Genomic DNA, 11,533 nt, shown 5'->3' with positions numbered 1-11,533 from the left:
ATTGTTTGAAAGATTCTGTAAGCAGCATCCACCTGAGTTTGATGGGAGCACGGATCCCGTTGTAGCAGAAGAATGGATTAGCCGCATTGAAAACATACTGAATATGATGAGGGTCCAGGGCAATGAGCGAGTGTTGTGTGCATCTTATATGCTGAGAATGGATGCACGTCTTTGGTGGGAGGTGGTGCAGTAGGTACATAATGTTAATACCATGGGCTGGGCTGGGTTCAAGCAAGTTTTCAAAGAAAAATATTATAACTCTGTGGTCTTGGCAGCAAAGACTGATGAGTTCATGAGATTGGTGCAAGGAAATCTCTCGGTGACAGATTATGCACAGAAATTCGATCGATTGGCGAAATTTGCACAAGATTTGGTACCAACTGATAGGGTACGAGCAGATCGTTTTGTGAGAGGACTGAAACCGATGATCGCTCGGGACATGGAGATTGTTTCGAGGGGCGCGTTCACATGCGCCCAAGTTATAGAAATGGCTCTTGCTGCTGAGAGGAGCGAAGAAAGAATATGGAAAGAGAATGCTTCCAAAAGAGATGCAAAGAAGGGTGGGGCAACCGCTTCAAATGATCACAAAAAGAGAGGGCATGAACAGTCTGGACAGTCGGGACAAGACAAACGACCCAAGCCTAGTAATGAAAATCGTTCAAATGGGAGTAGAAACAATACAGAATACCCTAAATGCACTAAGTGCCACTTTGGGGAATGTCGGGCCAAGGCATGCTATAAATGTGGAAAAGAAGGGCATATCAAGCACAACTGTCCATTGTGGAATCAGGCTGGAAACAAAGAAGAGCCAAAGAAGGATGATAAATGTTCCAGCCAGAGTCTTTACGATCACTTGGGCAGAAGCTGACACTAGCCCTTCAGTCGTATCAGGTCAGATTCCTATGGCCAATACCACATGTAAAGTTTTATTTGATTCAGGTGCATCTCATTCATTTATTTCTAGTAGCCTTGTAAATCATGTAAATGTACCTATAGAATTGTTTAATGTGGGTTTTGGGACTATGTTACCATCCGGGGAAATTGTAATATCTAAAAATTGGGTTAAAGTTGTACCTTTATGGATAGATGGGAGGGAATTGCATGTAGACCTGATTGTATTAGATTTATCTGATTTTGATGTAATTCTAGAGATAGATTTTCTTTCAAAATACGGAGCATCTATCAACTGCAAATGCAAGAAAGTGGTCTTTGCACCAGAAGGCGGAGATCTGTTTGAGTTCGAAGGCATAAGCAAGAAACCCAGAACTTCTATCATATCAGCAATGAAAGCTAGAGAAATGTTGCAACACGGATGTTTGGGGTATCTCATGAATATGGTCAATGAAACTGAAGAGACAGAAAGGAGACCTGAAGAGACAAGAGTTGTAGCTGAATTCCTCGATGTTTTTCCAGAAGAACTGCCAGGTTCACCATACAGAATGGCACCAGCAGAATTGAAAGAGCTCAAAACTCAATTGGAGGAATTACTTAAGCTAGGGTTCATTAGACTGAGCTATTCTCCTTGCTATTATGTCTATTGCCTTTTTTTTTTTTTTTTATTAACTCTGGAGTGCATCAGTCATTTCAATTTTATAATCTATCAATTGAGTACTGTTTTTCATTCCAGATTGACGATGAACGCAAGATGTGTGCAAGAACCATTTATTGTACAAATATTGACAAAAAGGTGATTTTCTTGTAGTCTGTAGTTGAAAATGACCCAGAGCAATTATATGTGGAACTTCTTACATGTTTTTTCGGTTTGTCTTGTGTAGGTTGCTCAAGCTGATGTTAAACTCTTTTTTGAATCAGTCTGTGGAGAGGTTAGTGCTTTTGCCAACACTTTCTCTTTCTTTTATAATTCTAAAATCCTTGATACCATTTGTATGTGTAATGTTCTGTGTTTGTTCTAGGTCTCGATATTTTTTATGTGTTATTTCCAGGATTTTAAATTTTGGGATAGATGAAAATATAGTTGTTATGCTGCTGAATTTTTTATAGAATTGTAAAATGTAGAGATATTGAGAATATTAGTAGAAGTACTCAATAAAAATTTTCTCTCAAAAAACCCCACTCTCTCACTATAATCTCATTTATCCCCAATTTCGGCTCTCCCATTGTTAGATTTTAAGTTTCATTCCATGATTTGAAGATATGTTTGTGTTTTTCTTTTTGTTATTGTATTATTTTGAATCCGAGATTTATCTGTATTTTTTTTGTTTTTATAAAGTATTTTTTGTTGATTTTTTTTTATGAATAAGAATCAATGTATTTTTTTTTTTTGGTTGATTTGGTGTCTACAAACACATCCCAATATTGGCCCAGTTCCTATTGGTAAGATTTCAATATTTTTTTTTTCATTTTTTTTTTCATTTTTTGTTATTGTGGATAGGTATATACATAAATATATTTGTTATTTAAATAATTAAATTAAAAACCAGATTTGAGTTTAATTAATATGTATGAAAATGTGTTGTATAATTATAAATGAAAATATAATATTTGAGTGTTAATTTTTTAGTTTGGGATGATTAATTTGTGTTACATTATTATAGAAATTGGGTTAATAAAGTTAGACTAATAGATTTAGTTCATAAAGTTATATTAGTAGATTGGTTTTTTTATTTTGTTAAAATTGGTATTTGTTGTATGTGTATTGTTCTCTGTATATTCTGGGTCTGGATATTTTTTATGTGTTATTTGTAGGATTTTAAATTTTGGGATAGATGAAAATATAGTCGTTATGCTTGCGAATTTTTCATAAAATTGTAAAATTTAGAGATATTGTGAATATTAGTAGAAGTACTAAAAAAAATTTCTAATTTAATAAATAGTGAATTGATAAGTAAAATAATATATTTTTTTAATTATGATCAAATAAAATTAACAATAACATTATGCAACCAAATTTTAATAAAAATAAACATTAATCTTGAATATTAATTAAATAATTTAAGTAATAAATCTTAAATTAATTAAATAATTTTTAACCTAATCTTAGAAATTTTGTGTAAATTAATAAAACTATTCAATAAAGCATAAGTAAAATATGTAATTTAATAAATAGTGAATTAATATGTAAAATAATAATATTTGTTAGTTATGATTAAATAAAATTAACAAATATATTATTAGAAAACTAAAATTAAAAATAATCTTAATAATTATTAAAATTAATTTAATTGTCAAAGATTAACCATTAATTAAAATGAAAATGAAAATTAATATTTGAAGTTAGAAAAAAATATGTCAAATTTAAGTAATTTTAATAATATTTACACTCAAATATATTACAGTTACATATCATAAAACTACATAATTAACTTGAAAGAGCATAAGACATTATAAAAACAATATTTAATAAAAAAAAAATTTGTTTGGTAATAAGAAATTATTACAAAAAATATGATAGTGTGTTATTATCACCTAGTGATAATTTTTTATTTTATTAGTGCTCATCACAAGAAGCCTTAGACCCGTTCGGAGAAGGTAAGTCATTGAAGACTCTTAAATTTGTCTCTCTCTTAAATTTTCAAGACATTATTACGTGGTTATTATTACATGGAGAAAAGTCTTACTATTAAGTCTCCCCAAGTTGCAGTTTCAAATTAAGATAATGTTCGTAGCGCTATATGTCACGACCCGAGCCCTAGGTTGTGGCAGATTTGTAATATCCATAACTTGGGTGGTCAAAGGTCAAACTTTGACCCTCGTTGAAAAATAGTCTTTATAAATGATCATTTAATTTATATTAAATCGTACTATAATTATAAGTTAAAATAATGAAATAACTCCTATAATTAGATATAAAAATATTAGTAATAAAAGTATAATCATTTATCATTATACATAAACACAATAATATTCCCACAGTTATGTAATCACCAAATAGTTAAATTTAATAAGTCATAAACACCCAAAATAATACTTAGCATCTACCATTCCTCATCCCTAACTATTTCATAGCTCATTCAGATATACCGATCATTAGATTCGAAGTCGAATACATATATAATGCTCAACAGATAAGACAATGACACGAAATAGAAATAGGCTAAACACATTGGCCCCATCGATAATTCATCTTTTCCACGTTCGCGTCACTAGGCTCTTGGAATGGGAGAGATAGGGGTGAGCTTATAAAGTCCAGTAGGAAAATAACTAATAACATAGGACCCAAAAGTTTAATACAACCCCTGCATGATTAGCTTTGAAAACAAAACATACATCATCATGTATAAACCAAAATAGAGAAACCACAAATAATCATAAGAGCATAGCTACAAGTGCACATCACACTGTCCATTAGATCCCTAGTTCCCGTTACCCACCATAGAAAGCCAACATCCTAAACTGGGTAGCCGGACTTGATAACCACCACAAGGGGGAGGCTCAGAACACTTCATGTATACAGATGCTACGTCTTTACACCTACAGGTGAGTGGACACCTGATCTACCTATGATGACACATAGACTAGGTCATGAAACAACAACGTGCACCAATCATGATCACTATGGCTCTCATCGGTATAACTAAGTGTAGGTAAACATGAAAAGACAGAAACATATTCCCTTTATATTTTAGAAAATTGGGTAGCATAACAGTTGCATTTAAATAAAATCCAAAAATCATAATCTGCATAAATAAGTGAACAAAAATATATTTGGCACCCAGTGCCCTCAGAACAGATCAGAAAACATGCAGATTAAGTTTTCAATTTTTCAAACATTTTATAAATATCAAAATTGGAATATGTTTAATGCAATTCAATACAAGTAAAATAAGTCCAATGGCCAAGTTGAGTCCCTACCTCTTTAGAATTTAATCCGAGCCCAAAGCAACGCTCCTAAGCTTGTTGATGATCTTAGAATGATTTAGTTCGATTTTAATATCACGTTTTTCCTACGTGCACCAAATGAGCAAACGATTATCATCATAGCATTCCTTATTCAAAATCATGTCCAATGATATATAATATGACCATATTTAAAATTTCTGGAATCTCACCCAAGCGGTGCACAATAGCGGTCGGTGGCAGTACTGGAAACGTCAATGAATATATGCATGACATATATCAAAACAATCATCTCGATGAGTACATCACGAAAGTACAACTCCTTCACCCAAATGACCTCCGGTGTCGCCGGAAAATGCTTCCAAAGGGGCGGAGATACCCAAAATTTCGCCGGAGAAAAATGGTGAGTTGACTGAAATGACTTAGTGGGCGACGTTCCTCCCTTCACGCTGGTTCCAACGGTGCCACCCACTCACCGAACGGATGTCTGGGTTCGCCGGAAAAGTGCGGTCAAAGTTTTGACGACGAAACTTTGACTGCTCCGTTCGTATGCGTCTTAACTACGATGGCCCTGAGATTTTGGAGATGGGGTTGTCGCCGGCCACTGGTGGTCTAGCTCCGGCGCGTGATGGCAAAAGGGAACTCTGGCAATGGCTTTGTGGTACCCCGACGTGAGTTGTTTCATAGAGAAAAAGAAGAAAATAAAGAAGGAGAAGAAGAAGAAAGAGAAAGGTTCGGGAGGGAGGGAGAAAAAAAGGAAAAAAAACAAAATATATAATTTAGATTAATTAATTTTTTTTCCTCTCATATTTGACTTTTTCAACCTGAGAAAAGTCTCAGGTTTCACACTATACAACCAAGGAATTAAAATTACGAAATTTTCAAGAATTTAATTTGATTGATCGAGATAGAAAACGAACGATATACATTAATGCACATGCATACTTTTTTGACAGATAAAATTCAAGGAGCTTTGGTTATTGATAATTTTTCAAGTCATTATTATGTGGTTATTATTACATGGAGAAAAGTCTTACTATTAAGTCTCCCCAAGTTGCAGTTTCAAATTAATTATTTTTCGTAAATAAAATCTTATGTTGAAAATTATACTTTCTTTGAGTTGTAACTTGTAAATTGGGTGAGACTTTGTTGGTCTATTCGGAACGTATGTAGACTTTGTAGGCATATAAATTTCTCAAAAATTTGGAGAATATATAAGTGTTAATATTGTTACCTGAAATTATGGTAACACAATATTAATTTAGTTTTGTTAGGGGTCGCGTCATAAATAAATGCTCAAAATTATAAATTAATTACAAGAAAAGAGTAATAATTAGAACACATAATAATATATAATTAATCTTAACCACATATATAAAATTGATGCCGTCCCAACTTTAAAATATACATAGCTTAAATTGAAACACATCACTGTGTGTAAAAAATGTGTAATTTTTGTGTGTATAATCTAGCACTAATCCTTGGAAAAAGTGTTGCCCATTTACGCCTGAAGAAATATATATATATATATATATATTGTAATTATAGTAAAGAGTAAAGACAGTAATTTCAGAACACAAAATATTGCATTATATAATTAGTACAATAATTTCCTTAATGCTGCTTTTTGGTTGGCTACTATTTAAAAAATAACATCCAATGTTGACTACTCAAATCTTCTTTGTTGGAAGAACTTTGGATAAAATAGTAAGACATAGTTGTCTATAACTTTTGTTGCGCATTAGCATAAAAAAAATTAATGTTAATACTCGAGGGGTCTCTTTATATAATTTCTGAAATAGATAGTACGTAGTATTTTAAGATTAATAAAAGAAAATACTACATCAATTACTAGGCCGGTTTCTTCTCCTCGGGTTGGTGGTTGGAGATAGAGGAGTCTTGTCTTCCAGTGGGGCTGTTTGTGTGCGGGGGTCCTTGCACTGTTAGCTTGTGTGGGTGCGGAGGGGATCCTGGATTTCTAAGGGCTTCGGTGGGGGTTGAGGCTTCCTTTAGAGGGTGGATTCCTTGGTTTTGAGGATTGCGTGGACATGCTCTGGGGTTGGTGGTGTTCTCCAGCACTAGAGGAAAGCGTTGGGGCTCCTCTAGGTTTTAGTCTAGTTGGGACGTGTGCTTGGGGCCGAATCTGGCGGGGTCTGGGACTTGGTCAACCTAAAGATCACGATTTGTGTTTGGTTTTATGCTTTTTTTTTTTTTTTTTTATGTTTTTGGTTTAGATAATTTGGTTTTTCAATAAAGTCCCCCTTTGTGGGCTGTTGTAAACTACTTTGTTTGGTGGTGTTTTGTGTCATCTATCTTTGATGGTACGGCGGTTCCGTCGCTTTGTCATGATGGTTGAAAGTCCTTGTGATCTTTGTCACTCGATTTTTTATTCAGGAATCTAGTGACCAATTTCTTTGACAAAGCGTTGACTTTGAGATGTCTTTGTACTCAAGATGATTATGCTTCTATGTAGCTGGATGTGAATTAGTGTTTGTTATACCCATTGGATGGCTAAGGGCTTGCTTCTTAAATATAATTTCTATGACTTACCTTCACTACAAAAAATTTGGGCAAATCCGTCAACTCTCTCTTAAGTGGCTTGCTCACCGAGATAGGGATTATCTCCATGAAATCTAATGGGCCGCTGAGATCGGTGCAAAAAATTTTTAAAAAAAATATGCTAATTTCTCAGCAGGCTTAAAGGATCCGCCAATACATGTTTTGTTCTGACGTTTATAAAAGGGCCACCTCTCTTTTTAATCTATACCATATCCGTCGGCCTCCACCAATTTCGGCCTCCACCAATTTCCACGAATGACAACAATTTTCGACAACCCAAAATTATTATTATTTTTTTTTTGCTCTATTTCATCACCATCATCATTAATTAACCTCAACAAAAAGTTTGGTTTCCGGTGAGTAGATTCTAAGTAATGTGCCCTCATTTCTAAGTTCAGGATAGTGATACTGAAACTAGGTTAGGCTTTAAGAAGCACTGAAGTAAATTTTCTCTCTCTCAACAGTAAGATAATTGCATACGAGTAAGTTCTCAAATAATTAACTGTGCAAAAAATATAATTTAAAAAATGAAAAATTGGGGCTAAGTCATTCAAGTGAAACAAAAGTTTGATTGGGACGTAACATCATTTCATATCAATTATTATATACAAAAATGATCTTACGTTAAATGTCGGGTATGAAATTTTGTGTTCAGCACTATTTCTTGGGGCCCGGAAGTGTGAATTGTGGATCGGACAATTTCAAGTAAAACAAAGGTTGTTTGATAGCTCAACTAGTGGGTTAGCTTTGTCAAAAGTGAGAGCCAAGTCTTTTGTCATCATTTCGTCATAATAAGTTACTGTTATCATCTAGTATTATTAACTAAATCTATCACAAAATATTATTATATTACTACTATTCAAACCTACGGGTCCCCTCATTTCCCAGTTTCATAAATATATTTGTTTTTAATTTGATTTTCTTTGGTATATATGAATGAATAAGCTAGCTAGATTTTCATTACTCTATATAATTAACTACTCACTCATTTCAATTCTCTTAATATGACGATCAAAATTGTGGTGCTTCTGTTTGTTCTAGCCACGTCTGATCATGTATGGCGTACGAGCAGCAGTGTTGTTGAAGGTAGTGGAAATTCTAAAGGTCTGTGCATAGAGAAGGAGAAACAAGCTCTTCTCACCATTAAACGAAGCCTTATTGATCCAAAGAAGCTTCTATCCTCCTGGACCAGCGGCGGAACTGATTGTTGCTCGTGGAAAGGAATCAGGTGTGATAACTTAACTCATCATATTATCAGTCTTGATCTTAACTTTGAATGCTTCGACAGTGATGGTTTTCTTGAGTCGTGCTCTTTGGGAAGTGAAATCAGTCCCTCCTTGGTTGAATTGCGACATTTGAGGCACTTAGATCTTAGTAACAATCAGTTCACTAAAATTCCCAAATTTATTGGTTGCCTAAGTAGACTCGAAAATCTCAGCCTTGCAAAAAATCCCATTACTGACACTATCAGCTTTCAGCTAAGAAATCTCACCAAACTTCAGTTTCTCGATCTTGATATTGATACAGCTGGTACGTTGATCGTCAATGATCTTCAATGGCTTTCTTATCTCCCTTCTTTGAAAATATTTAGACTGAGTCACACAAATTTCGACAAAGCTACAGATTGGCTTCATTCGCTTAAAAAAACTCCTGCTTTATCCAGTTTACAATTAGATTCCTGTCTATTCCCCCAAGTAGACATCTCCTCTCATTCCCATGCAAATTCTTCTAATTCTCTCAAAGATCTTGATATTTCATCCAGTACCATACACCCTACAACAATTCCCTGGTTGTTAAATATGAGTACCAATATCGTTAATCTCACGATAAAAAAGAGTCAAATACAAGGTGGTTTTCCAACCTCTTTGGAAAATATGCGATCCCTTGCACGCATTGACTTGTCAGTTAATAAATTTGAGGGTGGAATATCAAAATCATTGGGTAGTCTTTGCAATCTTAAAGAATTGAATTTGGGTTTCAACAAACTTAATACAACACTCCCTGATATTTTACAAAGTCTCAATGGTTGTGCTAGAAGTTCATTGGAAAAGTTGGATTTGGGATACAACAAAATAAGAGGATCCCTTCCTGATTTTTCAATGCTGCCTTATCTTAGATGGTTGGATGTCTCTTACAATAAACTTAATGGTACTTTAACTGAAAGTACTATTATTGGTGAGCTCCATCATCTTGAGAGACTGTACATGTCTTCAAACTCATTCACTGGGCTTGTCTCCCAAGTCTTCTTTCAAAATAATTCCAAATTGACAGTTCTTGAGTTATTTGACAACTCCTTAACACTAAATTTCACCTCCACCTGGATTCCACCATTTCAACTTGACAGATTATTATTGAGATCTTGCAAGTTAGGTCCACATTTTACTACATGGCTCAAAACTCAAGTAAACATATCCGAAATTGACATTTCTAACTCAGGAATTCAAGATGCTATTCCTAATTGGTTTTGCAATCAAACCTTTCCATTGGCTTTTGCAAATCTCTCTTCTAATCAATTCCATGGTGCTATCCCACCATCTCTGTCCAACGTGATGAGCTTGTATCTTTCCAACAATGACAAACACGTTAGCTTAAGCTCATTTCTTTGTGACCAAGCTCAAGGGATAACAGCGGTTCTTGAATTTAGTAATAATATGGTATTCGAAAGAAGTCTTCCTGATTGTCGGTGGAATTTGAAGAATTTGGTTGTTCTCAATTTAAATAACAATAATTTTACCGGAGTGGTTCCAAGGTCAGTTGGCTTGTTATATGACCTCAACTTTTTAATCTTGAGACAAAACAGCTTCTCGGGACATTTGCCTTCATCCACTACAAAAAAGCTTAGTTTTAGTCACAACAAATTTTGTGACTAAAAATAAAAAAATTGTGACTAAGGAAAAATCATTATACTTATGTCATCACTAAAAAGTCCGTGGCTAAAAGTATTAGTTACAAAGATCACAATTTGTTGTCACTAAATGTATTTTTAGTCACAACAAATTTTATCACTAAAAATAATAGGTTGTGACTAAAGCTACATTAGTGACAACTTGTGATTAAGTATGACTTTTTAGTCATAAGTAATATTTTGTTGTTACTAAAAGTGACATTTAGTCACACAAAATATATGTTGTGACTAAAAAGTTGTCACTAAAGGTTACATTTATTTCACTACAAAAAAAGGAAGATTTACCGTTAACACTATACCGAGAACACGTTGTGGACCTCCTCTAACAAACGCATGCCCTGGAGATGAGTTACCAAAAAGTTCTGATCAAGATCGCTCAAGTGGTGATGAAAGCAATGGTGTAGAATGGTTGGACATGGCATGGCTTCATATGGGAGTTTGGGTTGGGTTTGTAGTGGGATTTGCTGGAGTATGTGTTCATTATTTCAGGCTGATCAACTCCTTCCTCAGAGTTTCCTATTTCCATTCCATGAGCAACTCCGGAGATTGGCTTTACAAAAAATTTGTCTCAAAATGACCCTGTTGAAGAGCATGCTGTTCTCTATTTAACAGGTAAAAAAGTATATTAATTGTTTTCCCCTTAATTTTACAATGGCCCAAGTCAACGCATGCCTGTTGACTAACATCAATTCTTTTTCTTTTCCATTTATTTTACAAATCTGATGAAGAACATCAACTGGCATCTGGCCCCATATCACAAGGTGGAGTGTCTTCGTGGTTTCAAGAGCTTGAAGTTGAAGTACTAAGGGATATTCTGCTATGAAGTTTAGCAATTGAATTATGACTTAAAAATGTTCCTCTTCTCTTTTTTTTTTTTTTTTTTTCATGCTTCGTAAAATCAAGGCTTCTGTTTTTTTTCTTCTCTTGTTTGTTAATTTACTGTTTGATCCAAGACTAGTTCTCTATCATTTACATCCATATGTTGAATAATTCTCGTAAGTTTTATTCTGCTATAACAGACCTTTGGGAAATACAAAACCAATTCGCAGTGAATTAGAACTTAAAGCTAGACCTAAATATATTTATATATATATAAATGTAAGAATATGGACCTTAACAAGTAATTTACTTATATTTAGACGCAACAATATAAGCAAATTAAGTAATGAGTTATATCCGAGTAAACGTGATTTTTACTCGAGTAATATTGTTTGTAGTAGAGTTTCACATGAAGTACTTATTGTTTTACATTGTAAATATTGTAGTACTTTA

General features: G+C 33.9%; 2 protein-coding genes and 1 long non-coding RNA gene across 3 annotated transcripts; 2 read left to right on the top strand and 1 right to left on the bottom strand.

Moving 5' to 3' along the window:
* Positions 1 to 211: 211 nt before the first annotated feature.
* On the top strand, positions 212 to 2,025 carry LOC133784599 (uncharacterized). Its single transcript, XM_062223894.1, has 5 exons — positions 212 to 839; positions 940 to 1,532; positions 1,628 to 1,687; positions 1,776 to 1,823; positions 2,017 to 2,025. The coding sequence occupies exons 1-5, from the start codon at positions 212 to 214 to the stop codon at positions 2,023 to 2,025; spliced, it is 1,338 nt and encodes a 445-aa protein (XP_062079878.1).
* A 2,100-nt stretch (positions 2,026 to 4,125) lies between these two features.
* On the bottom strand, positions 4,126 to 5,519 carry LOC133781557 (uncharacterized). The gene is made up of 2 exons (XR_009870147.1): positions 5,010 to 5,519; positions 4,126 to 4,904 (listed from the first exon to the last, which is right to left on the bottom strand). It is a non-coding gene; the product is annotated as an uncharacterized LOC133781557 (long non-coding RNA).
* Positions 5,520 to 8,250: 2,731 nt separating this feature from the next.
* On the top strand, positions 8,251 to 11,314 carry LOC133781556 (receptor-like protein EIX1). Its single transcript, XM_062220599.1, has 2 exons — positions 8,251 to 10,873; positions 10,990 to 11,314. The coding sequence occupies exon 1, from the start codon at positions 8,361 to 8,363 to the stop codon at positions 10,224 to 10,226; it is 1,866 nt and encodes a 621-aa protein (XP_062076583.1). The 5' UTR covers positions 8,251 to 8,360; the 3' UTR covers positions 10,227 to 10,873; positions 10,990 to 11,314.
* The last annotated feature ends 219 nt before the right edge of the window (positions 11,315 to 11,533 follow it).

Source organism: Humulus lupulus, chromosome 6 (assembly GCF_963169125.1).
Source record: "Humulus lupulus chromosome 6, drHumLupu1.1, whole genome shotgun sequence".
Taxonomy (NCBI): Eukaryota; Viridiplantae; Streptophyta; class Magnoliopsida; order Rosales; family Cannabaceae; genus Humulus; species Humulus lupulus.
The sequence above is the reverse complement of the archived record's forward strand: the minus strand, read 5'-3'. Positions and strand labels throughout refer to the sequence as shown.